Raw genomic sequence first — 27,907 nt, forward strand, 5'->3', positions numbered from 1 at the left:
TATATGTATGTAAAAATAAAAAATAAATAAAATAAACTATAGGTATATAAATAATAAATAATGTTCGTTTTATTCCACGTTCAATTTCCTATCATAAATATTCAAACTATATGTATTACAAACGATGTCAAATTTAAAGTGTGTATCAAAAAACTATAAGATTATAAGCGTAGTTGTGTTCATTATTTTAAAAGACCTCGATAATTGACATGTATGTAGACCTTATCGCACAAATGCAAAACACTATCATTATTATTGTAATTTATGCCAAAAACATACATTTAAGAAATGTGCGGGTAGCTGGGTACCGAGTGCAACAACTCTTACATTGGATTTTTATTTTTAATTTTAATTCATGCATTTTTCTTTTATGTCATCGTCATAAAGCTCACTAATCAAATTGTTAACTTATTTAAAATTAGTGATTCACGTAAGCGCCGGGCCATACAGTGCAACTTTGTCGACCGACTAGTTGCGCGACACGAAAAAGTGTATGGAAATGTGAGCGACAAAAAAAGTTGACGGGTGTGGCATGCCCCATGTACTTACTGCATACATTGGTTTGGTCGCCCTCAATCAAGTATCTAAGATCTTGATCACTTGAACTAAAGACACTTAGGAAAAACGTTAAGACATTTAGGAAAAAAATACTGCCATCTCTTTCACCGCCTCTCGACCAATAGCATTTCTTATAGACAATACAACATTTTACGTACGAAATGCTATTGGTCGAAATGGGGTGAAAGGGATAGTATGCACTTTTTACCGAAGTGCTTCCTACAGTGGATGGACTGTAAATTTAATATTTGTTATTACGTAATCGTGAATGGAAGAACCAACAAAAAGTTCCTCATTAATATCATCAAGTTTTTATTGTATAAGTTTAAAATCCAAACGGCCAATCATTATTAATTGGCCAAGAGTGTTAGCATTTTCTTTAAATATTATTTACACTTTTACTTAATAATATTATATCATTACAACTGCTGTTACGATCTGTACTGTATAAATATACTCGTATTATATTTCCTATAAGAGGGAAATATTTATTTAACCCTTTGGCTGCTACGAGGTTTTTCAATGTCCAAGCGAAAAATGCTAACATTTGTAATTATTTTGAAAAAAAATAAATATAATATTTTTTTTTACATACTTACTTCGCCGAACACTCGTAATTTTTATAATACTTTATATACATTTTTAAGAAGCAGTCGTGAACTCGTGCTCTCTCTTTCTGTCTTGCTTTTACATGCGTGCGTGCGAAAGAGATACCTACATATATACACTAAATAAGTTTTGACGATTGTTTTCCGAGGCTTTATTCTTTTCAATAATCTATTTTTAGATATGGATGTATCCTTACAACATGCGATATATTCGAAACAGGTAGCGGTCTCTCTCTCTTTCTTTCTTGGTTTTAATTGTGTACGTATGAGCGAGACACACAAGGATGCGAAGTTTCTAATAATCAAATAATTTTTCAACATGTATCATAAACATTTTGTATGCATTTCAGTTGCATTTGATTGATTGCATGAATTCGTGACGTCTCGTGACCTATATAATTGAAAGCGGATTTCTATTGTTTTTTGCCATTTATTTTAACTCTGCAAAATGATATCGGACAGTGAAAGTGATGAAAGCGAAATAATAGCTCCTCGCCGAGGAACTCGACAAATCAGCAGCTCTACTGATTCTGAAAATGAATTTATCGATAATAATCAATTCCCAAGTAATAACTCCTTATATGACATTGACAACGAACCCGAAATTTACTTTGATGATGAACCCGAAATTGAAGAGCTTTTATTTAAAAAATTGATAAATATTTATAAAGCTTGATTGAAAAATAAATATAAATACGTATATAAAAAAAATGTTTCGTGCCACTGATGCGCTGGTGGCTCAAAGAAAGTATTGAAATACGACAATTAATGACGTCAACAACGATCGTCGTAGCAATCTTCGCCGATTTCAAAACAACGATTTATCGTTGTTGTAGCAGTCAAAGGGTTAAAAATTAAGAAGCCAACAACAATCTTTTCATTCAGTATATTGTCTTAAGTTCAAGGTGCAAGACGTCTAATAATAGTTTGTATAAAGTATTGTATTTAAACAATATTTAGTGGTAAAGTTTACGATGATGACAATCAGTTATGACAAAAATTTACGATTTCGATATAAATGCTTATAATAAAAGGCTTATAAAAGTTTCATTGAACTCAAGGTTGATACAGTTCAAAATACATTAAAATACTGTCTTTGTATCGATTCTCTAATCACATTCAAGTGAATCAATTAAAAATACTTAATCTAAAAATTTGCATGTGCACTTACTCATACGTTTAATTAATGATAAGTGTTTTTTGTAAAGCGTAGTCACCTTCATATCATTGAACTAGTAAGTTGTGTGTATACATATACTAATACATCGTAAGTAATTTCCACAAACTGCAATAAATTGAAAATCTTTAAGTAAAGCTTACCAAATTTTCAAATAACTTTTGCTGTAATTTTACAGAAATCTGTAAAATGCCACCTTCTATGACGATTTTCATCGTGATGCTTATGTTAAGTGCGGCAGTTTGTTACCCAGCAGATGAAGATAAACAAAAAGAAGAACTCGAATTAGAAGTAGAAAATTCGGAAAAATTCTTCTTTACAGGTATTGAACAATTCTGAAAAACATGTATTGTACAGGTCTTTCATTTGACGAAGTCTCATCGTCTAAAAACACTGTTACCAATGCATATGTATTGCTAACAGAGCGATTGTGTATATCGGCAGAAACATCGTTTAATCAGTGGTAAACGGACTATTTCACACATAGAGATCTCGCACACTTCACTAAAATTTTGATCTCGATATTTCGAAAATATCACACCAGAATTCGAGTGCCAGATATTCAATGACTGTTTTGTGCGAAAAAATCCGTTTACCGCTGGCCAAACGATACTTCTGCCGGTATACAATTTACACGCATACATACACAAGTTATTAATAGATTTCGTGAACTAAAAGATCTGTACAATATTATACTAACATCAATTCATCACATAATTTTATTTTTTACCTGTTACTTTAGATAAGTGCAAAGCTGCGCGTGAAAAAATGCACGCTGACAAGAAAACATTTTCTTGGTTTCATAAGGAGTGTGGAGATAAAAATGTTTTCAATAACAAACAAGGAAATTTACCAATCCCATCAAATCCACCCATTTTGAGAGATATCGAAATGGACCTGCAGCCACTAAAACCAGTTATATCGAAAAGGCGAAAGCATTAGCAACTTTTAATATGGAATGAAATGTGACAATTTTATCAACAATATGCATATATTTCAAATAAATATCGTGATATTTTTCACAAATAAAAGTTTTTGTTCTACATTTAATTATTTAAATTTAAAAGAAATTTTCAAATACACAAACTGTTATGCAAACACATTGATCATTTACGAATATCTGGATTTTAAAATAATATTTAAAAGTTGAATTTTGGATGGTTCGGTGATTACATTTCAAATTTAAATCGCTACCATGATAACCGCCGCTACGAAAATCGCTCGCGTGAGTCTCTTATCACACGAAAAATCGTCGCACAGGAAAATTGCCGTAAAGAAAACTGCCCAAATTTCGTCAAAAAAAGCATTTGCTCAGCAATATTTGGGCAGTTTTCTGTACAGCAATTTTCTTGTGTGACAGGAGATCCACGCGAGCGATTCACATTTGAGATGTAACCCGTTTACCATTTTGGATATATGAGCTGTTATATTTTAAAGTGGCGGAAATCCAATTTTCAGTTCCAAAAACACACAAATTGTTATCATTTGTCTTAGTTCGACATGTCTAGAATCTAGGAAACGCAGAATAAGTGTATTACAGGCCACCACTATTTAAAAATATTGTCAATCACAAAACATTTTATTCAATGTTTTACGAGATATTTCTCGAAATGAAGAAAGGTGGCTTTCAATTATAACGACTCATAGAATTATTTTCGACGTTCACCAAACAGGGAGCATTGCATATAAATAAACGAGACGCACTGAATGTAAGCACGTGACGTGTAGCATTACACAATTAGCGACGACTAAACTACTGTGGCGCATAAATATTCATTTTAATTATTAGATTTTTAAAAGTTAATTTAGGTTCAAATAAGAAATATACGATGCAATAAGTTGCACAATAATCTAAAAATTAAAATCCAGCTTTGCGGCTTTGGGGCTGGATATGATATTTTTTGATATGACAACACAGGCAGTTGCCAGAATGTCGAGTGAATAGGCGCGATCGGATGCGGTTGGCGTTTGGCAGTTGAGGTCGCACGGCAGGGCAGGGGCAGGGGCAGGGGCAGGTGCTTGGAGTGCGCGAGCACGAGCACGAGCACGAGCACGAGCACGAGCTCGAGGAGTCTGAAGAGAGAACAGAGGAGGGGTCATGACGGCTCCCTGCGGCAACCTCGTCGAGGAGTTCGAGGAGTCTTTCCAGGTGACACCCGATCTTCCACCCCACCAATTTACCCCTGCTTCGTTCAATTATCGACTTTATAGCGTTACGCCAGAAGGCTCAATATCGCGTAGCACCGAGTCGTTTGACAACTCAATCATAAACCTAACCTCATTTCTCCTTTGTCTTTACTGTGATTTTGTCAGTTGATTGAATTAAATCTTTACAGTCATGTTTGAACGTATTAACCAATCAAGAAGCTGGACCGTGCGTCGAAAAAGAAGAAGTCAAAGTGCAAGTCGAAAGGTCAGTATACTATAGATTTTTTTTTAAATCCTGATATGGATGTGTTCGTTTCGACCAATTACTAGATAATATTTATTAAACTCCAAAAAACTGGTAATTGAAAAAAATAAAGTACAATAAAAAGTCCCGATAGATCATTAAATTTTTCTAAATGATGATAATTTTTTATACTTGTTAAGTTTCACATGGACTTACATTTACCAGTATTATTATAGCATCCGAAGACTTATTGTTATTACAAAAGATTTGTATAATACAGATTTATAGATTTGGCGCGTCAAATGGAAGCGTTCTTTCTTCAGAAAAGATTTTTACTCTCGGCACTGAAGCCAGAGCTTCTCGTCAAGGAAGACAACGACGGACTGCGAAGTGAACTCGCAAGGAAGGAAGAACTCCTGAAGAAACATTATGACAAAATCGCCGTATGGCAGAATCTACTAGCAGATTTACACGTACGACTAACTTCAAATCAAAACATGGATTCAAACCTACTAACGGGTCGTAGTGATGTATAATTTTTTAAATCGGTAGGGCTATGCCAAATGCAGCGTGCCGGCAGCGGGTACTCCGACCGGCACCGGCAGTGGCCCAGTAGCGTCTCCGGCCCCACCTTCGACCACACCCCAATCGCCGATGCAAGTGATGCAACCGCACCAACAACACAATCCCATGCAGGTTTGTACGAGTCGAGGTATTCATTCGACACCTTGCCAATAGTCCAAGGAACCTCTTAATTTTTAATATTATACAGACCCAACTTCAGATGCAGCATGCAGCGGTGGCGGCTCAAGCTCAACAGCTTCAACAACTGCAGCAGCTGCATCAACAGCAGCATCAGCAACAACAGCAGCAGCAGCACGTGGCAGCCGCCATGCAGCAACAGGTACCCAATTTACACCGACACCAATCTCCTTCACGACCGATGCACAGACGATAGTCCTTCTTTATTCATCCGGTCATAAACATTTCACATTTGTGCCTTATTAGTATTAATTATTTTGAAATTGCTTTATATTTTTATATAGTGAGATTTCTTTACTATTCAATTTAAAAAAATATGAGGCTTGTATATATTATATGATAGATTTTATTTAACCCTTTGACTGCTACAACAACGATAAATCGTTGTTTTGAAATCGGCGAAGATTGCTACGACGATCGTTGTTGACGTCATTAATTGTCGTATTTCAATACTTTCTTTGAGCCACCAGCGCATCAGTGGCACGAAACATTTTTTTTATATACGTATTTATATTTATTTTTCAATCAAGCTTTATAAATATTTATCAATTTTTTAAATAAAAGCTCTTCAATTTCGGGTTCATCATCAAAGTAAATTTCGGGTTCGTTGTCAATGTCATATAAGGAGTTATTACTTGGGAATTGATTATTATCGATAAATTCATTTTCAGAATCAGTAGAGCTGCTGATTTGTCGAGTTCCTCGGCGAGGAGCTATTATTTCGCTTTCATCACTTTCACTGTCCGATATCATTTTGCAGAGTTAAAATAAATGGCAAAAAACAATAGAAATCCGCTTTCAATTATATAGGTCACGAGACGTCATGAATTCATGCATTCAATCAAATGCAACTGAAATGCATACAAAATGTTTATGATACATGTTGAAAAATTATTTGATTATTAGAAACTTCGCATCCTTGTGTGTCTCGCTCATACGTACACAATTAAAACCAAGAAAGAAAGAGAGAGAGACCGCTACCTGTTTCGAATATATCGCATGTTGTAAGGATACATCGATATCTAAAAATAGATTATTGAAAAGAATAAAGCCTCGGAAAACAATCGTCAAAACTTATTTAGTGTATATATGTAGGTATCTCTTTCGCACGCACACATGTAAAAGCAAGACAGAAAGAGAGAGCACGAGTTCACGACTGCTTCTTAAAAATGTATATAAAGTATTATAAAAATTACGAGTGTTCGGCGAAGTAAGTATGTAAAAAAAAATATTATATTTATTTTTTTTCAAAATAATTACAAATGTTAGCATTTTTCGCTTGGACATTGAAAAACCTCGTAGCAGCCAAAGGGTTAATGTAAAAATTTTTACCGTTTGGTAGATTTGTAATATGAGATAGTCAGTAGAAAAATATTGAGAAGACTCCTTTTACGCTGACTGGTCTTGTATTTTTTGTTTTAGTTGTAAAATTATTCTATATTATTACATAGATGATTTTTGAAATTTATTTAAAGCAGTAGATTTATCCCAAAGATTATTTGTGTCCAAAAACTGAAAAAAATATATCGATATTAACGTTGACGTGTTCCTACCTATATGCATATTATTTGTTATATTTAGTTATTATTTTCAGAACTGATTAGTGTTTTTATCTTATGTTAATTGTAATTTATTTACATTTTAATATAATATTAGTTGGGTTATATCGATCTACATATGTATATGTAATATCATTTAATAGCATTATACTTCATTTCATTTACGAAGACACTTCAAGGATAGATTTTCGCCAAATGAACAATTTAAACGTCCATTTTATAAAATAAATGTGCATTTAAAAAAAATTTTGTACATTAAAAAAAGTTTCTGTACATTACAAAAAATTTGTGTTCATTTATACATGACAGATACAGATTGCATTAGAAACTTGGCTTTGATCATTGAAAAAAATATCTGCTACTTTAAACGCATATGTTTGCTACTTAAATATATATAACAATGACCCAAAATACGAACCGACAACGACCAACGCTTCTCTCTACTGGATTCCTTCATTTTTACTCTTCGGCTTGTGACCTTGGCTTCTACTCTACGACCTGACATCATCATTCCTATTCATACATAATACGTAAACAAAAGTAGACACTTGACAGTTGATAGTTATCAATAGCGGAAGACTGCAACGTTGCCACTTTTTACCTACCTCTTATTGTATCTATTCTAATGCTAAAATCTATTTTTTCGAATGATCGTTTTATATTTTTTAATGGTCACTTTATAATGCCAAAATATTTTATCCGGTGCAAAATACGAGATAGTTTAATGCACCGAAAATAATGCACAAACATTTTTTTTAAGATACAAAGTATTTTTCTCAATGTACAGTTAAATCTTACCCATTAACACTATGGTGGCCGCTGACTCATATTTGTATCATGTTGGGTGCACAACGCTTACTGGCCGCTGATACATATATGATTCACGACTGCGCGAATATATTTTTCGTGCAGAATATATTTTTCGGTCCGCTGATATATATGCGGCCACAAACGATTGACGCAAACGTTATACTAAAATATATCAGCAGAGTGATACAGTTAGTGAAGTCGTAAATCATATATGTACCAGTGGCCACTAAGCGTTGTACACCCAACATGATACAAATATGAGTCAGCGGCCGCCATCGTGTTAATATAGATAAAGTAAAATGGAAAAAAGTCAATGCATAAATAAAAATAAATCATTTCAATCACTTCAAACATCTACGCTGTTAAGTTAAATAATGAACTTTTTTAGTTCACATACTGTGTTCATAGACAAATTGAGCGAATAACCAGTGCCTTCATAAACGAAATTTAGTATAGCTAATGCTTGTATCAACCAATCAAAACTAATACAAAGCACATAAAAAATTTGCACATTATTTACATCCTCAAATAATTCATTAAAAACTTTTTTTTTATATAAGATTTGATTGGTATGTGTAAGGCTGTTGCAGTAATTCACACAATTACGATTCCTGATCGTAGATTTATCACATCAACGATCATTAGATTCATTATTAAGTTCAAAGTTGGACTCTCTTGTTATACAAGTTGACACGTTCATATGATTTCAAACACCGTATGATCGCACCGAGGAACTTAAATAACCACGTGTTCCATATCTACGATCAGGTTTGTCTAATTGTGACCGCGACAGCCTCGGTCCACACAATTGCATGTTTTATTGGCATATTCGGGAAAACATTGTTATACCATTGTCATATTTTTGTATAATATTAATGAGCAACAAAAAATCATGTTTTTTTACGTACCGGAGCGGGGACTAATCAATCTTTTCTAAGTTTGACCAGTTGAATTCGAAAATGACGATGATTTTTGTTTCTTCTCGTTTATGGGATGTGAGTGTTTTAAAAAATGAGCATTTTTACAAAATTTAGGCTTTTGCGGTGTTTAACTCAAAATCTAGTATTGCTGTGCCAAAAGTGAGTTTTGGAATCAATAGTCTGATGTTTTTTCTATTGATCGTATTTATTTAAAACTAGTATTTTTACCCAGCTTCGCTCGGTATTTGTATTATAAACCGCTTAAACATTGCCAATCTAATAGTAAACATTTTATTAAATTTATTTAAATATTCATTTATTTTTCTACGAACCAACAATAGTTACAACGTCTCTTTTGAAAATATATATTAGATGCGTATAATTATTTATCTAGCAAATTTTTAGTCAAAAATATTTTTTTTTACACATTTTTCTCTGGAGCATTTATTAGGCCAGTTTTATATTTTATTAAGATTACAAGGATTTTTTTTTAATTTCAATATCTGTATATTTTTTTATCTGAAAATATTTTGAACAACATTTTTTAACTCAATTTAAAATCATTTATCGCTAGAATTAGTACGTTTAGACAAAATAAAATTATATAAAAAAGCAGTATGTATAAACGTGGTTATTAGCGAAATAAAACTAATAATATTACGTGAAAAAAGTGTATTATTGATTTTTAAAATTGGTTAAATATAATTATCCACTTCATTGAGCACCCCAACACTAAAATTCCTATAAAATTCTAGAGATTTAGGGACAACTCATTATATAAAGTGATTTAATGCCGTCATGCATAATTGGGTGCCGATACGCGTGACAGTGCCGCCACATGGGCAAATGTACGAAATCATGCGCCGGGCTGAATGTGTTAAAACAATTAAAAATCACAATAAATAGAAAAAACATCTGACCGTTGATTCCAATACTCACTTTGGTACAGCAATACTAGATTTTGAGTTAAAGACTGCAAAAACCAAAAAAATTGCATATCTCATTAACGAGAACAAACTAAAAAAAACATAAAATGTATCAAACTTACTAAAGATTTCTTAGTCTCTGCTCCAGTATTTTTTTTTGTCGCTCAGTGTAATCGTTTGTTGTTTTTTTTGTTGTTATTACTTTTTAGTAACTAATTAGTTGTTTAAAAAAATATGTTTTCATCAAAATATTGTTTGAATCGAGTTCAAATATATTTTATTCAATGGTTGTATCTATCATTATTAAATGTTAAAACAGTATTAATTCAGCTAATTGAAATCGTATCGTGGCCAAAATTTATATTATATTTATATAGCGATAAAACGGTTTTGGGAGGCCATAGAACCGCCCACTTCATATTCGTTCCGCTTTCACATTAAAAATAACACTGCGGTACCTGTAGTCTTCCAAAACCAAATGAAGGCCAACGTCTGTCATTGTGACAACCTTGTGCAAGACCAAATAAATCGTAAATTAACTTAATTCCATACTATTTATATATTCTAGTCGATTTTTATATGAAATACATGCTGTATTATTTAATTTCATTAATAACAGGGCTTTTCACATTTTATGCTTAGTAAATTTCACAAACACATATATTCTAACAAATATAATTGATTTCATCCATTTCACAAAATCACCTACGTATGTTTTTTTAATACATTATATCGCTCCAAAATTCAACTAGTACGCTTATTTATTACTGTATTGTGTTTAATGTCCAATTAAACGCACATTAATAAGTACAATTATTATACGCTTTATTAACACACATTTACATTTTAATTTGTATGTGTTAATTTTATTAATACATTTATTTCACAAATTTGATTTTTGTTTTATTTTACTTTAAAAACCATATAACCACCTGCTTTACTAATAATGTATTTTATTTTAATTTTTGTTGTTGCTGTTGTTGGTTTGGGGTATATCATGTAGTTTGCTGTTGAATTTTAGTATTTTGTGTGGTGTTTTTACCTGTTTTTTTTTTTTTTTTTACGATGCAAATATACAAAAGTTTTTTCAATGAAAATTTAAGCTGGAGAAATTGAAAAGAAATCTGTATTCGGGCAAATAAACAATTTGCTGTTGTTTTTTTTTTACTTGCTAGATGTCAGGCGCAGTTCCGGGAATGTATATGCAACAGGGACCACGCGGAAGTTTCCCGCAGCCAGGATCACTCCAAGGACCGTTAGCCTACCTTGAAAAAACCACCACCAATATAGGTTACTATTTTTGCATTATGATATGAGGCTGTTGGCTAAGAAATGCTGTAACTCTCAACGTAAACATCAGATGTGTGCTTATTGTTTGTAATTGTGGGTTACACCATTTCTCCGCTTGCTGATTGATTGTTTGTTTTTATTTCTTGTGTGACGTTTTAAATAACAAATGGAAATTTATAGATTTAGTCGGAATGGGCGATGGACGCAGGTGACGGGGGAGAGGGAGGGGCAGGGGGCGAGGCCGTGGCAGAGGTAGAGGCCGCGGTAAGTACTTCATGATTTTTAACTACTTCACTTCACTTCAGTTATTAGTCACTTGAACTTAAACAATACAATAGCGAACAGGAGCACCATAAAGAGCGCAAAAAGTTCTCAATATCGGGTAGTTCTTATTTTTTAACTTTAAAATATTCAAAAGTTAACAATTGTAACACATTATTTGCCTTATGAAACATATAATTCCTGCACCAATATGGTCGTAAAAAGGGAAAATGTAGATCATGTTGTTTTAATGCATACTGTAAATGCACAAAAGCTTCTGTAAATGTTTCAATGCTTAACACGTTCAACCCGGCGTGTACCACCAGTGGCCACGTGAATAGTGCTATAGCAGACTATAATTTTACGGTTCCACTTCATTGAGCACCCCAACACTAAAATTCCAAAGATTTAGGGACAACTCATTATGGGCAAATGTATGAAATCATGCGCCGGGCTGAATGTGTTAATCTGGTTTTTTTGCGGATGATATTCGTGTTGAATTTATCTACTCATTAAGGTTATGTAAAAATGGTTATAACCAGAGGACAGATACTAATTAGGGCAATCTCAAAATACAATACACGTTCCAACACAGAGAAGTGTAATATTAATAGAAGTGGCTTTAGGTGTTATATTGTTGTCAAGTGACGATTGTCCACAGACAATCCTAAATAATTTTAGCATCAGTCGTATTTGACGGTTGGTGCTCGACGTATGTCCGATAAAAACTTCTCTGTTCGTTTTATATTACTCGCAAGATGGGCAAGCATCGGTAAAAAATGCACAATAAACAACATGGGATACATTTTTATAAGTAAATTGATCCGATTGTATTCCGTGCGATGTAGCGTATTAGACGTATATAGCGTATAGAGACGTACCACGTAAAATTGAAAACAATTATTTATTCGTAAGGGCCCCTCTATTCTTATTACATCTCTCTGTTCCAACAGTGTTGAAAGCAAGAGGGCAAAAAAAAGGTTTTTCTATGAAGCTAACAATAGCCATAATGCCAAAAAACCATATTGCCTTAATGAGTATGCATCCTCTAATTATAACTAGACAATGAAAAATAACAATATACGTTCCAACGGTGTTGATTGCAATAAAAAAAGGTTTTCTATGAAGTTGACAGTAGCCATAAAGTGAAAATACCATATCGCCCTAATGAGTATCCGTGCTCTGGCTATAACTAGACTTCATATGATCATTAGGGCAATGGCAAATAGCAACACACGTTCCAACAGTGCTGAAAACAAACAAAAAAAGTTTCTATGAAGCTAACAATAGCCATGGCTCCACAAATCCATATTGCCCTAATGAGTATCCGTCTTATAATTATAACTAGACATCAGATGGTCATTAGGGCAATGACAAATAACAATACACGTTCCAACAGTGTTTATTGCAAGAAAGCAATAAAGAAATATTTTTTTATATGAAGCTAACAATAATCATATTGCTACCGAGTATCCATCCACCTGATGTTCAGTTATAACTAGATATCAGGTGGTCATTCAGACAATGGCAAAGCAAAAAAATGGAAAGCAAGAGAACAAGAAAAAAGGTTTTTCTACGAATTTATCAATAAGCATAACGCCGAAAAATCACATTGCACTATTGAGTATCCATCCATTAGTTATAAATAGACATTGAATGGTCATTAACGCAATTGCGAATAACAATACACGTTCAAAAAGTGTTGATTGTAAGAAAGCAATAAAAATATCGTTCTACAATATCAAAAATAACCAAAACGCCTCATTATTAAGATCATTACTTGCAATAAGTTATCTAATGAATTGAAATTTTTAATTAATTTAATTAATGATTTATATTCAAAGCAAATTGCATAATGACCATCCTATGTCTAGTTATAACACAATTTGTTTGGAGAATAATAAATTAACAAGAAAGCATTCGATATTCAGATCCCCCATTGAGACCCAAGAATACACTATTGTTTAATTTGGAATTACCTTTAACCCAATTATGGAATATTATGAGTAGAGGTAGTACCAGAAGCGTGCCGTTTATTGTTCAATTGTTGTAAATCCTTTGTAAAAAAGGTTCGGCAAACCTTTAACAATGCATTTACAACATTTGAACAATAGACAGCCCCCTCAGGGTCCGGGCTCTAATTATGAGGAAACTAGTTTTGTGCTCGTTGATATTTCAACGGGTGGTTTTTGACACGATGAAAATTTCAGGCTGTATTATAAGTAAAAACTACCTTCCTACATACATATTATATAAACAATAGAAAAATTAATTTTCGATAGATGGTGCTAAATGCTCGTGAAACTATTTTCCTAGAGGAAATATTGGTAGCAAACAGTATATATGTATATATACAGGATTTTCTTGATTCGTTATTATAATCGTACATTTTGTTGGCAGTGTTTTAACTGTGACGTACATATGTCGAATCGAACCGACTATTATACTACGGCGAGCGTTATCGCAGACACACAAAATAGCGCTATTGTATATATGTATGATGATTTTGACTCCTAAAATCTCTCAATAACCGAGTTCGATTACATTGACTATTGACTTTGATCGATCCCATGAATGCGGTAGTAATCCACTGTCTATTTTGATTTCAGGTCGTGGAACATCCCCTGAGTACGGCGGCGGTAGTATGACGCCACCATGATAGATACCCCTCCCTCGATCGTGGGCATCGCCGTTGGCGATTCACACCCACGCTCTTCATTGCACCCATCAATCTGACCCTCGCACATACTATCCTTACCTATACGGTGAAGAATTCGATGCCATCAATGACGCCGATAGCCTCTCATTCTTGGACGATTATCTCTACTATATTTAATCTATTTATTATTTGGATTATTGCACACACACACACACACTCATAAATGGACGATTAATTTTGAACGTGTTCTTGTAATATCCGATTGATCGATTTGACTTGTGTATTATTATTAAGCTACGTTTTCACGGACAGTATTAGAAATGAGATCGACGAATTGATGAATAATATCGTCATTGGTGTTTTTGAGTGATGTTTATATTGCTAGTAAGTCCAACCGGCACTTCAAATAGCAACACTCGTCAAGGACAAATTTACATCATTAACACACTGATTATTAATTCGTCAAATGCCAGTTCTATTTTCTAAATATGCTGTGACGACAAACGTGGTGGGAATTTTGGATATTTTTCTGCGATTTATTTACTTATGTGAATTTTATTTATCGTGAGGAATTTTTTTCAATATGTTTTGTAGTAAGTATTTTTCAAAACAGTTGTAAATATAGTGTTATGTATTAGTTATATGAAAAGGGATTAATGAATTTGTTGTGTAGACGTGCGATTTATTTCATTATTGACCTGATGATGAATGAGTTGCAATATGGAATTTAAAAAAATCTATTTTTGATAAAATGTTAGGTTAGTTCTTTGCATTCTTGTGAAGTTTTGTTGCAGATCATACGGAAACCTTACAACGCCATCACAATATTGTACAATACTACAAAGATACCGCGTTAAAGTCGACATTGGCGTATCAAATTGGTCTTTGGAGGCTATACGACCGCCCAGTTCAAGGTCAAGTGGGCCATTGGTTCCCAATATGGACGAATTTCCATGATGTTGACAATGAATGTACAATTTTAGGATTAGATTCGCCTTTGATCTAAAGACAAGGCATTTCTATATCCACAGACGTTACTTCATTGAAACTTGCCTAACGTTAGTTGTCATTGTGACACCTTCGAATCTGATCTATCATTATTTTGTTTGTATGTCAGAATCTCGTACGTAGTGTTACACCATTTTATTTAAATTCTCTCTAACGCAAATCTTTATACTCCCACCTTAGTATGTACTTAAGACAATTTAGGAACAATTTTATTTTTATTCGATTTCTATTGTAGATAGCTTTTATTTTTTTGCATTAAGTTTAAGTGTGATGTAAATATTTTATTAATATATTTAGATATTATTTTTTACTATTATAATTTTATTATATTTATATTTTGTAAAAAGAAAATAATTTTGATAGGTTTGCTTTGTATATATATTTTTTTCTACTTTTTGCTATTTAAATTTGTGCCCAGGTATGAGCTGGCTGAGTGTTAAATCTCAATCATTTTACCTAATTTTTGTATAAATAATATACGTAATTTCATTTAAAACGTGGATAACAAAAAAAAAAAGGACAAAAGTGTAAAGAAGAGGTATCATAAATGGCTTACTCTTGATATTCAAATTCTGTATGAATATTCAATAATAACCGAATTAAATAAAAATAAAAATACCCATATATTGTACTATGAAATTGAAATAAATTGTTATAATGGAACGGGCGATTTTCATCAATGAAATAAATAAAACAAGCATTACATTGTTGAAATGTTTATTTGTATTATGTATTTATATATATTTTTCCCATATTCCGACGTGGCAGCGTTGCACATATACAAAAGAATATAAGCGCTACTCGCCGCACGTGTGCAGTCATACAAGCATGTAGTTTATATTAGCAATGCAAATACACAGATTATACGATTACTGAACACCTTTTTTAAGTACTCAACAAGACGAGGAGATCCTTCGGCGTCCGATAACCTTCTGGACACAAAGGCGGTCCGAGGCCGAACGATCCCGCTCCAAAGTAGACAGAACAGAGCGGCACAAAATAACAAACACAAAAGTCATATAATACATACAATAAAATAAATTCCATAACAATAGTGATATCCATTATGATCACAGAAACGATATAAAATCAACCGAAAGAAAGAAAAAATGTGCGCTTTGATAGTTTCATTGTGAATGTGTTTATAATAATGAGCTAATTACCCCCCAACCCCCCACCCGAATATATTGGAACTGATTACACAAAACCACACCATCGTCGTCGATGATTCAGTCGTTTAATATAATGGTTATGTTTCATTGGAGATCATGTTTGAATCATTTTGTTTCAATCGCTTAAACCTAACGTTTCATTTTTGAGCTGGACTCGATTTTACACGTCGAATGTGTATATCTTTAAACAGAAATACAATTCATTAAATTCTCTACCACACACACATCGAATACGTTTAAAATTAAATAAAAATCATATATATACATATATGTGTATATATATGTATATAATAGTAGTAAAATTTGTATACTTTAAAAACAATAATTTTGGGATTTCAATAGAAATTCATATACATATAGGTACGTACACATATAAGTTAAGAAGTAAAATTTCAAATCGGCTTCGAATCTACATACATACATATATATCGATCGATTTATAAATTTTGAGCGTCACTTTTGTCTAATGACTAATATTTCGAATTACTTTTTTGCCTTGCACAAAAAGAGACGATACGCCATTGAAACTGCCCTGTGATAACAAGGATCGATCATTTTGCCAGCGGGAGAAATCTGGTCGCAATGCGATGAGTCAGTTTCGTTGGAAAGCTCATTTCAAGCCGCTTGTTCGACCGGTGCACCCTCTTCCGGCTTAACGATCTGATAAGTGATAAGATATTCCGGATAAGCCTGCGAAAAAACAATGCGTTATTAACACGTGCCTCTTATCTGAACGTCGATACACGATTTCGTACACACCTGTTCGCCTCTGTAAACAACGTATTCGGGGAAACAGAGTCCACCTTGACTAGGCCGACCGGCTACCGAGTGATGACCGGGTGGAGCGTGAGCCATCTTCATCGCACTCAACAGTACGAATGACCGACCGAGACAGACACGACACAGTAACAATTGTCTGAAATGAAAGCGAGTCATTCAAAAGTAAATACATTTATTAAAAGAATATATATATTAATAAAACTTGATGATAAAATACCTATGACAGGAATAACAACTCCTATCTTTATGAGCTGGACATCCAGTTCCTCCACCCATTCCATATACATATTGATTACTCTTTGAAGAATGTTCAGCAAAATATATACCAGCCCCAAACATACCACCTATAAAATAATTATAATATACATGTGGAATGAAAAAAATTATACGAGTAGTATCTACATATATATCTTAATTAATAATAATGATTTTTTTCATTTCCAACTACACAGTACCTATATAAGCGTGTCGTTCATCGAATCCCTTTTGAACTATAGCGTTTATAAACGGTGATCCGTGGAATAACATTCTTTCACCGGCGAAAGTTGAACCACCAGGAGATGCAGTTCCTACATTAGAACCTAAACCGGCTTCTTCGGCTATTTCTTTTCTACGATGTCTATATCGTTCCCATAGTCGCCTATTTTGAACCTTTTGAATCTGTAAAAAAAAATGTTGAAATAATCAATTCGCGGTTATATCCACATAAAAAAAACAATTCATAAAATAAAAAAATGGGATGTGACCAACCCACGACTTTATCTATGTATTTGAGGAATATAAGAAGGATAAAAAACAATTCGACAATTAAACATACATATACGTTCACACATACCGGCTATGAGAGCATTTTCGATGCAAATTGAGCGCAAATGTAGGGAAACTTACACAAGACAAAAGTTATACTTTTGTTAAGTTGTCAGATTTTATTCGAAATTTTTTTATTACTTAAAATTACTATAATTATTATACACATTAAATATCAAGAAAATAAAATAATGAAATATTGTTTTAAAAAAAATTACTACTTCAGGTTTACGAATTCTGACCAAAACCTTATCAACTCACTAAGTTAGTACATAAATAATACAAATATAAATTTTCAGCTTGAGACATTCAAGGGTGTGAAAAAAATCGTGTTGTCACAACATTTTTTACTTTTCCCACTTCCAGTTTATTAAATTTAGTGATTTTTTTTTATTTTCATCCCATTACAAGGACTATATTTGAATGTTTTCGTGAAAAGCGCACATACATATTTAAGGGGAGGTACCATTTCCAGTAAAATTAAACATTTGAAAAAAAATAACGTATTGTTACGTACACTACCGAGTAAGTGCAAACGGATTAAGCCGAGTAGCATCCCAGAGACTGTGTGACCGTTATAATTGGTTTCAAGGATTATCTCCAGACTAAGTGCAAGTAGGCTAAACAATGGCCACCGAATTGGCCGCTATTGGTCCCTTCTCAGAAGAGACCGATAGCGTGGGACTGAGTGTCGTGGGAATACATATCCGGGTACATGCCTAAACAATAGGGAAGTAACTGGACGTCGAAGATGCCCTGAGCGACCTATCCGTTATAAGGCGGTACTTAGGCGATATCAAGACATTCTGGGCGGAGCACTGGCAGTGCGTGTATCTCCTTAATCACCAATAAATGCTGTGACACGACTTTGGCCTTTTACTCGGATCCTCCACCCACCCCTACGCAACAGTATCAATACTAAGTTTCAGTTTGATAGGACGAACGGTGTTCAAAAAATACACAGACATACACACATTTTTTCTAGATCATGAAAACGTGATCAGCGATCGATTCCGAGTTCGAATTTTAGTATGATCCTAAAACTTCATCCATTGTTACTACATACATATAGATAAAATAAAAATACTCACTCTAATAACATTATAATGAGAAAATATTCCTCCAGCATGACCGAAATCTCTGTGGCTTCGGACTGAAGCTTGCATTTCAGCTTCGACTACGATAAACTCAGGATCTTCCCTAGTCAATTCGGCTACCATTGTACCGGCGTACATTTCTATAAATATAATAAACAACATTTTACTATGATACATAATAAGTACTATAACAATCGAATGCAAGTTAAAATACCTGGCGTAGACAGCTTCATTTGAACGCCCTTGATTAACCGGTGACGGTGACCATACGCCGATACACCGGCCTGTTTCAAATCTTCGTGCGACATTTCACCGAGAATATCCAAAGTTATCTGTTCCCGTTGCAACAATTCCGTCAAGTGTTCCAAACCCAGACTAAAATAATCAAAACAAATTAAAACTCGCAAACTATGTGAATGCATTGCAAAAAAATAATTCTCCATACCTAGATAAAAATGAGTGAAGACTTTCTGTCTCGCCGAACGGTGAAGCTGAACCCGCAGCTTGACCGCATTCAGATCTAGATCCCAAAGAATAAGTTGAAGGTGCACCAGAATTATAAGTCAAATCACACAACTGAAAACAACGACTCGTATAAAACATATGTTATATATATATAATTAAACCGATTTATGTATGTATGTAGGTTACCGGCAATGAAAGCGTGATTGTATTTCCACTAGGCATATGAACAGTTTCGAGTTGAGGAGTCGGAGGTGGTGGAATCGGCGCTGCAGAATGTAATAAAGCTGGCAGAGGCGGAGGAGCTGGTGCTGCACCTAGCATAGCATCCTGTAATAGACTACGAACATCATCGGCAGCGCTCAGCTCCAAAGCCGTCTGACCTTCTTGATTTTTGAGGAATGGATCAGCACCGTGAGCCAACTAAACAAAACCATTATTTAATGCTAATTCTTAAATAATACTATTGTAAAGAAACTGATCGAGATATTTCAGAACCATCTTCTTCTCAAGATACATACATACATATGTAGTCAATAATGGTTATACTTCTTGATCACAAATCTTCTAATGGAAGAAAATTCTAAAATATATCAACCAATAATGTATAAAACATACCAGAAGAGCACATAATTGAGTGCGTCCTTTCTGAGCAGCTTCATGCAGCGGAGCAAATCCCCACTTATCGGTAGCGTTAACCGAAGTACCACTTCGGATCAACAAAGCGGCAACGTCAGCATGTCCATAAGAAGAAGCGTTGTGCAACGGAATTAAACCACCTTTATCACGAGCGTCCACTTCAGCCCCACGTTCCACAAGCAATTCGGCAACTTCTAAATTATTATATCCCGCTAAAACAGATCAAACAATAATTAAAATACCACACACACAAAAGCGACACATTCAATTCAAGAAAACTATCTTCAAACCTGCGAGATGCAACGGAGTGGAGTTTCTACCATGAGCATCCCTACAGTTGATATTCGAAGGCGTTAATAAACGTCGGACTCGAGGAAGATCTCCACGCTTGGCAGCATCTAATAAAGCTGCATCACCACGTAAAAGATCAGCCGTTTCGGCGTCTCCGTCTCTAGCTAGCTGAAGCGCTGTCAAACCGTCACGATTACGACGCGACGGATCGGCCCCGTGCTATCATCAAACAATAAAAACAGATGAAAAATAATCCTCTACACATAGCATACATCACATCAACGACCAACAATACCTTCAAAAGAAGCCGAACAATATCAGCCTTTCCTTTAGCAGCCGCCTCGTGTAACGGTGTAAATTTCCAAAGATCGGCAACATTCACACTAGCTCCAGCTCTAACGAGCAGTTCCGTCACTTCGTAATGCCCGTACGAGCACGCATTGTGTAGCGGTACAAGTCCACTATAAAACGACACTTAAATGACAAACACTTCAAATATCTAATTTACAAGAAATATTTATAAAAAAAAAACCTACCCTTTATCCTTAGCATGAACGTCAGCACCGTGTTGCAGAAGCAGTTCTACAACACGTACTCGATTATATCCAGCGGCGAAGTGTAACGGCGTGCTGTGACGGCCGTCAAGATCTCGACAATTCACTAGATGAGGACGAGCGCGTAGAAGCCGGCGAGCAGTGTCCACGTCTCCAGCTCTAGCAGCTTCGAGCAAACGACGCTCAGATTCTACACAGCCTCCGACTCCATCTTCGCTACGAGCCTCTGCAAAAATCAAACCAAATTATTAATCGAAAGCACATATTAGATTAAGATTCATTGAGAGAATTCTTCGGCCATATTACACAAATTTTATGTATAGTTTTACCTTGAAGGATTGGAGCAGCACTGTCTCCAGCGAGTTGCAAAGCAGTGTAACCTTGAAGGCTGATCAATTGAGGATCAGCTCGATGAGCTAATAACAATCGGCATGCAGCAGCGGCATCTCGTCTTGCACATCTATGCAAAGCCGTTTGGCCGAGGCCGTCGAGCGCATTAACTTTAGCACCTTTAAATATAAATTAGAATTAATAAGTATCAAAATTTATATTCGTTTTAGATGTTTTATAGTGATTTTCTCACCATTTCTAAGTAATACATCCATAGCATCTAAATGGGAATGATCGGCAGCTACATGTAATGGCGTCAAAAAGTCTTTATTTTTCTCATTCAAATGAGCGCCCTTTCTAATCAACATTTCAAGGACCTAAAAACAATAAAACTTATTTTTATTTAAATTTTTAATGATAAATATACATCTTTTTGCAATTATAATGACCTGCTTTCTTTTCGGATAAACGCTACCGGCAGCACAATGCAAAGGAGTATCACCCGTGTAAGGATGGACGAAATTGACAGCACTAGTAGACGTTAACGGAGTCGAAGGTACAGTCGGTGTCGGAGCCGGCGGTGCCGGACTACCTCCAGCCGGTGAACCAGGCCTTAACTCAACCGACTGCAAAACCTTAAAAGAGTCAAATCAACATTATACAACGATTACATTGAAAAAATAATACAATAACAGATCATTACGGGTACTTGTGTAGGCGTAGAAGGCCCAGGTGTGAGAAGAAGACACGCAGAATGACTGGACAGTAATTTTTTAACCCTAGCGGAGTCGGCCATACGACACGCATCCAAAAGACAGTGACCTCTATACTCCACTGAAACAAAAATGCAACAATTTATACAACATTCAAATAAAATCCAATTAAAAAATTGATACACCGGTTTACTGACCTACGAGCCGTTCTTGCAATTCTCTAGTCGGAGCTACGTCTATTGCAGATTTGCCGTGACAGTTTAATTGGGTAGGGTCGGCGCCTTCACTCAACAGCAACGAGCATACCTATAACAATCAAACGTTACTTTTGCGTAAATATTTTTAATTATGTAATGTAATCATCAATACAATACCTCGACTCGGGATTTGCTAGCTGCTTCGTGAAGAGGAGTGAAAGCCCACAAGTCGTTTGCGTTGACGTTGGCTCCGTGTTTAATCAACATTTCGGTCACTTCAAAATGTCCATAAGAACATGCATTATGTAGTGGTACTAAGCCCCTATAAAAAATAAAAACATTATATAAATATAATTAATTTTATTAAATTCAACATATTTAAAATTCAACGATGACTCTCAGTATTGTATTTGATACAATGAAAAAATACTTCAAAGATGAGAGCCCAGCCACATTGTGACTTTGTTGCGCGACCAGATCAAATGTATGCAGTTGTATGGAGCATGCCACACCAGGCAACTGACCAGTTGACCAAACTACAATATGAAATAGCTTGACCAACCAGATCGGTTGCCGGCGTTGGGTCTGATCACGGTAATTTTACTGCTCGAGTGACTGGCGCGATCCCTCAAAATGTATAGCATTGTATTGAGAGGTGCCGCACTCGGTAATTAGTTGTCGGCGACTACATAGTAAAAAAAACTATGAACACTGTTTCGTCACGTATTGGAAACTCGTATAGGTATTAGTGAGTGGATTCTTGGTCGCTTCTGGTTGCCCGAGTTGGCTGACCAAGAGTGACCACGAGCAGCTACGCTTGGGCAACAAAGTCACTCCTTACAAGTCACCCGGTGTGGTCTGGCTCTAAATGTTGCTGCACACAATGCAAGTAGATAAACAAGTAGAGTAGATAAACACATAAAAAAAAAGAGCTAGAAGAACTCCAGTACGCCAAATCTGTATCACAGTGTCCCATCACGAGGCTCACCCCCGCGGTATTTTTGGTGATATTTTATCCCTGTATAGGTTTGACAGTGATCGATAACGGTGATTCCCATATTTGAAGAAATGCAAGAGAAACCCGTCGAAATAATAAGATCGTACGAATCAAAACTGACATGAAGATATGCCTCTCACTGCTGGAGTCCACGTACGCGTCCCATGCCGTACTTTTGAGTGTGTTCATCGAGAAAACCTATCAAGTAGCCGTACCGAAGTTAGATAAATAGTATGGATTCACTTCATAAAATTGACCTGCAATATCAACATCAAGCCATTGCTTGTGCGCGCTCTCTACTTGTGGCATGACACGACCCCCACAACTGAATTAACGACCCGAATTCCTGTCAATTTGTAAAAACGTTCAATTCGACATGCTAAATTCGATTCTCTACTCGACATCTTTACCAACATAGTGCGTAAGCTCCGGCACTAACAGAATACAGATCATTTGAGAATATTTTAGGATATACCAGGCAAAAACAACTGAACTTGCTTGGCAACTTGTAAAAGTTCATCTTCAACATTACTGAAAATGCACATTCTGACATGCTTCCCTGCTTACATTGTATACAGCCATCTTAGAACATTCTGATATGACTGAAAAATACAAGATCATCCTGAATAGAACATTACCCTTTATCTTTAGCGTGCACGTCTGCACCGCGTTGCAACAGCAAACGACAAGCACGAGCACGATTGTAGCCCGCTGCTAGGTGTAAAGGAGTACTCCGACGTCCATCAGCCGCGTGACAATTTACAGCGAGCGGAGTCAAAAGTGCACCGAGTCGTTCTTCACAACCGGCACGAGCCGCTTCCAACACTTCTTCTTTACGATAGTCACCTAAAAATTAAATTAAATTACATCCACACATACAACAAAAAGGATCCGAGACTGAGAACTCTATATATGTACCTGTTAACACTGGTCGGGTTATAGTATCTGCAATGTCGAGTGGAGTTTTGCCTTCGGTATTTCGAATGTTTGGATCGGCGCCGTGTTGTAAGAGTGCTGTAATATAATATCATAAATTTTATTTACGTGTATGCCGTATTGAAATGGAATCTTTGGTACTGTAATAACATTACCGATGCAGACGTCGAGTTTTCCTTTGGCCGCAGCTTCGTGCAACGGTGTATAGTTCCAATTGTCGCGAGCTGAAGGCGGTGCCCCGGCCGCTAGTAGCAATCGAGCTACGTCTGCGTGTCCGAAGGAGCAGGCATTGTGCAACGGATGAAGGCCACCGTCGTCCCGAGCGTGGATCGAAGCACCGGAAGCCAACAGAAATTCCACAACGTCTCTTCTTCCATACCCTGTAATATTATACGGAATGGTAATTAGTTCGATGCGGAAGTACATACGTATGTAAGTCGGTTTCATAATGATATTATTGTTCTAATTGGAATACGAAACGTATGTAGCTATTACGCATATATTAGTGATTTGCTAAATTACTGCATACGTTTCTGTTGTTTTAATGCAAAAGAGCATCAGTAGAGACACGTATTTTGGGCATTTTGCTATTAATGCTTAATTGATGCTAAAATTCGGAATAAATTTATAAAATTAATAGACAATTTAGAAGGGCTTCCTATCCCTTTGTCCATTTATTATGTGAAGAAATCGAGGGGATAAAACAGAGCTTGCAGTTTACCATAAACGGTGTTTTTCCTGTACTACATTTTACTACTGTAAACAAAAGAAAACAGTTGGAGCTGTGTATCCAAAAGGCTGCTCAAAAAAGCGTCTTAAAACTAGACTCGCACTCAAGACTAAATGAGACAAATCTATTCCTACGAACATTGAGTAAACTATTCAATCCATCTGTGGCAGGTACAAAATCTAATATTAATGTTAAAGAAACAGTTTTGTTTTTTAGAAACCTGCCATTGTTTAATGTATTAACAGAGGCTTAACGTTTGGATATCAGCACTTTTTTAGACAATTGATAGAGAATATGAAAAGTGAATCCACAATGGATATATTGCTATTATTGATGGCAACAAAAATTAAATATGAAGAGTTTGGTTGTGCAGCTCTAAAATCTATTTGGTGTCCCATCAATAGTGTGGACGCTGAAAGGTATTTTAGTAAATGCAATATAATTGTTACCGATCATTGTCGCACGAATCTCAAAAAAGAATCTGTAGAAATATGCTCCATGTTCGAGTTTTAATAAATTTAATTGGTATTGTATTTATATTTTTTTCATTGTAATTTTAATTCCAAAACATATTTGAATTTTTCTATTATTTTTTAATTGTTGTGTTGTCTTTAAATTGTATAAAACGCTAAAATGCAAAATGAAAATGCTAAAATTGACAAAAATAGATGCCCAAAATACGTGTCTCTAAGCATCAGGTGTATTTTTAATGTATAAAAATTGAAATCGTCTGTATGTATGTGCCGTCCAAGGTTATATCTTTCATATATTTAATTATAAAAGCGATATATTATGTTAAATTTTCTGATATGAATTACTATGTGCATATGATGTGCGATTTCATTACTAGAACATTTGTTTTATCAATTTGTAAATACACACGGTATTGTTATAATAATAATTGTTATTATTAATTACAAAACATTATTTATTGTTGTTTGGTATATATAAATTGAATGTATTTGCACATGTCTTAGATAAAATCTATTATGCCTTATTTAATAGTAAACATTTTATACATTCAATATATCAATAGTTGTGACCTTATTCGATATTGGTCATCACGCAATTATTTATTAGTATTAATTATATTTATATGTACAAATATTCATGAATTTTTGATTATTTTATTTTATACTAAAAATAAATTAAATTTTAATAAATAACGTAATTTTTTTATTAAATTATTTTAAATAATAAACATTGTGTATTTTATTTGAATCGAAATAATTAAAAAAAATTAGTTAAATACAGATATAGTTTTTTCAGGTGAAACTGAATTAAATTAAATTTTTCGAATCATTATTTTAATATTTTATTTTTATATATATACCAGAAAGGCCTAACAGCTAAATCCAAATACGCCTTCCTGGCCAATTACATACAAACATCGATTTAAAATTTTTAGAATAATTTTAACAAAGCATCATTGAAACATTTATGGATATTTTGATAAAATTAAATTTTTTATATATATATAAATCGTCAAATTTCGAAATGAAAAACTCAGGATTTGCGACACTTTTAATGATTTCTATAAGAATTGGCGAAATTCAAGATATAAAAAAACTCGAAAATTGCGAGAAATGGGTGAAGTTGCTGATTTGTTGGAACCGTTTAGATAAATTGGCAAATTCTGATGGGAAACGATCGACCTGAAGTCACAAACCAAGGTTTGGCCAGCAGCCGCAACCAGTGGGATTCGAACCCGTGACCACTACGTTCGAAAGCACGTTGTTGGTTTATAATAAAGAAGGAAAATCAAATGCAGGATTAATAAAAATGCCGATAATACATAATCTCGATTACGGTAACGAATCTACAAAATTAAAAAGGATTATAGAAAAAGTTTATTGACAGCGGATCAATACCCAATTTTCACACAAATCCGACTCACTACATGTCGCAACTGGAAACGCGGAAAAATTACACGAATCCAATTTCCACACTTGGATTGCGAAACGAGTGGATTCGCCAGCTTGACACGATTCCATTCGCGACGAAAAAAATACATATATAATCCAACACACGTACGAATGTCGGAACAAAGCAAACGAAAGGAGCACTTTGACAGTGGGCGATCGCGATCATATGGGATGTGAAAGTGCGAGTGGGGTCGTGAGGAAGCGAGGAAGTGAGGAAGCGAAGAGGTGGTCACCTGCTGCGAAGTGGAGGGGAGTGGACTTCCGGCCCGTGGAGTCCCTGGCGTTGACGGACACCGGAGAGACGAGTCTCCTGACCAGCGCGAGTTCGCCAGAGCGACACGCCTCGAAGAGCGCTCTCAGCGAGTCGGGGCCTTCGGGGGGCGCAGTCGTCGTCGGAGCGCCTCCGCCCCCCGCCACGGCAGCCTCGGCCGCGCCCCCCACCACCAGCGACCGGCGGGACATCACGCAGACATCTGATCTCGACAGACGACACAAGACACAAGACACACGACACACGACACACGACAGACGACTCGCACGGCGCACCACAGACGACCGATACTCGGAGCCTCTCCGCTCGACACTCGACACTCAACACAACACTGGACGGTCGCAACGCCCGCTTTTCGCCACCTATACCCGACCGTTTCGTTCGACTCTTGTTATCTTTGTGTTTTGCGTTGCGATTTTATTTACGAGCAAATTTACATCCAAATGCTATTTTTTTCTCTCTTTACAGTGTCTAATTGGCATAAGCGATAACGGTTCGTTGCGTTTGAGTGTGAAAATTCAAGTAAAGTTTTATAATTATTAGACCTCGGATTTTGACTAGAGTAGAATTTTTTGGGGTGGGACAATTTGGCATTCGGTCGATGGATCATACTGGTAAAGGTCTGTTTATACCTAGTCGGCACGAACCGACTTCAGCAGGTATCCGGCCGTACGAAAAGTATTCTTTGGTACATTTTGTATGGGTATGTTCATTTCAACCGTCACGTTTACGCCACGGCAGGCTTACAGCAGTACCCGACATTTCCTGTTCATACCTTACAGCAACATCCGTCAACGTATCGTATCCGTCTTTTTGGCCATCGTGGAGATATACACGCGAATTACGTGCCATAGAGTCTGCCGCTATGCTGTTTTGGACCAATTATCGATAGTGACAGTTGACAGCTGTTCAATCTTTCGACATGGTTTTGGCGCTGACAATGACTTTTTGACAATGCTTCCTTAAATTTTGTAGATTTTTTGGTGATTTGTCTTTTTATTTTATCCAGTATTGTTTCAAATTGGTATCGGTTCATACGGAAATATTTAAAAAAAATTTGTCCATCATCCACAAGC

The 27,907-nt window shown here is 35.4% G+C and overlaps 3 protein-coding genes across 3 annotated transcripts; 2 read left to right on the forward strand and 1 right to left on the reverse strand.

Moving 5' to 3' along the window:
- Positions 1-2,039: 2,039 nt before the first annotated feature.
- LOC143914718 (uncharacterized) lies at positions 2,040-3,366 on the forward strand. Its single transcript, XM_077435020.1, has 3 exons — positions 2,040-2,091; positions 2,522-2,665; positions 3,086-3,366. Exons 2-3 carry the CDS (start codon positions 2,533-2,535, stop codon positions 3,283-3,285), a joined length of 333 nt encoding a protein of 110 aa, XP_077291146.1. The 5' UTR covers positions 2,040-2,091; positions 2,522-2,532; the 3' UTR covers positions 3,286-3,366.
- Positions 3,367-4,379: 1,013 nt separating this feature from the next.
- Positions 4,380-12,797, forward strand: LOC143914717 (uncharacterized). Its single transcript, XM_077435019.1, has 7 exons — positions 4,380-4,492; positions 4,680-4,756; positions 5,016-5,208; positions 5,288-5,431; positions 5,520-5,639; positions 10,888-11,002; positions 11,183-12,797. Exons 1-7 carry the CDS (start codon positions 4,442-4,444, stop codon positions 11,212-11,214), a joined length of 732 nt encoding a protein of 243 aa, XP_077291145.1. The 5' UTR covers positions 4,380-4,441; the 3' UTR covers positions 11,215-12,797.
- Positions 12,798-14,452: 1,655 nt separating this feature from the next.
- Positions 14,453-27,168, reverse strand: Tnks (tankyrase). Its single transcript, XM_077434678.1, has 22 exons — positions 26,794-27,168; positions 24,061-24,285; positions 23,888-23,983; positions 23,608-23,815; positions 22,150-22,294; positions 21,973-22,081; positions 21,772-21,896; positions 21,512-21,697; positions 21,316-21,439; positions 21,062-21,241; positions 20,715-20,958; positions 20,474-20,639; positions 20,178-20,397; positions 19,867-20,099; positions 19,438-19,671; positions 19,232-19,362; positions 19,001-19,161; positions 18,781-18,926; positions 17,338-17,542; positions 17,100-17,226; positions 16,862-17,018; positions 14,453-16,792 (listed from the first exon to the last, which is right to left on the reverse strand). Exons 1-22 carry the CDS (start codon positions 27,020-27,022, stop codon positions 16,718-16,720), a joined length of 3,726 nt encoding a protein of 1,241 aa, XP_077290804.1. The 5' UTR covers positions 27,023-27,168; the 3' UTR covers positions 14,453-16,717.
- Positions 27,169-27,907: the final 739 nt, after the last annotated feature.

This window comes from Arctopsyche grandis, chromosome 7 (genome assembly GCF_051622035.1).
Source record: "Arctopsyche grandis isolate Sample6627 chromosome 7, ASM5162203v2, whole genome shotgun sequence".
Taxonomy (NCBI): domain Eukaryota; kingdom Metazoa; phylum Arthropoda; class Insecta; order Trichoptera; family Hydropsychidae; genus Arctopsyche; species Arctopsyche grandis.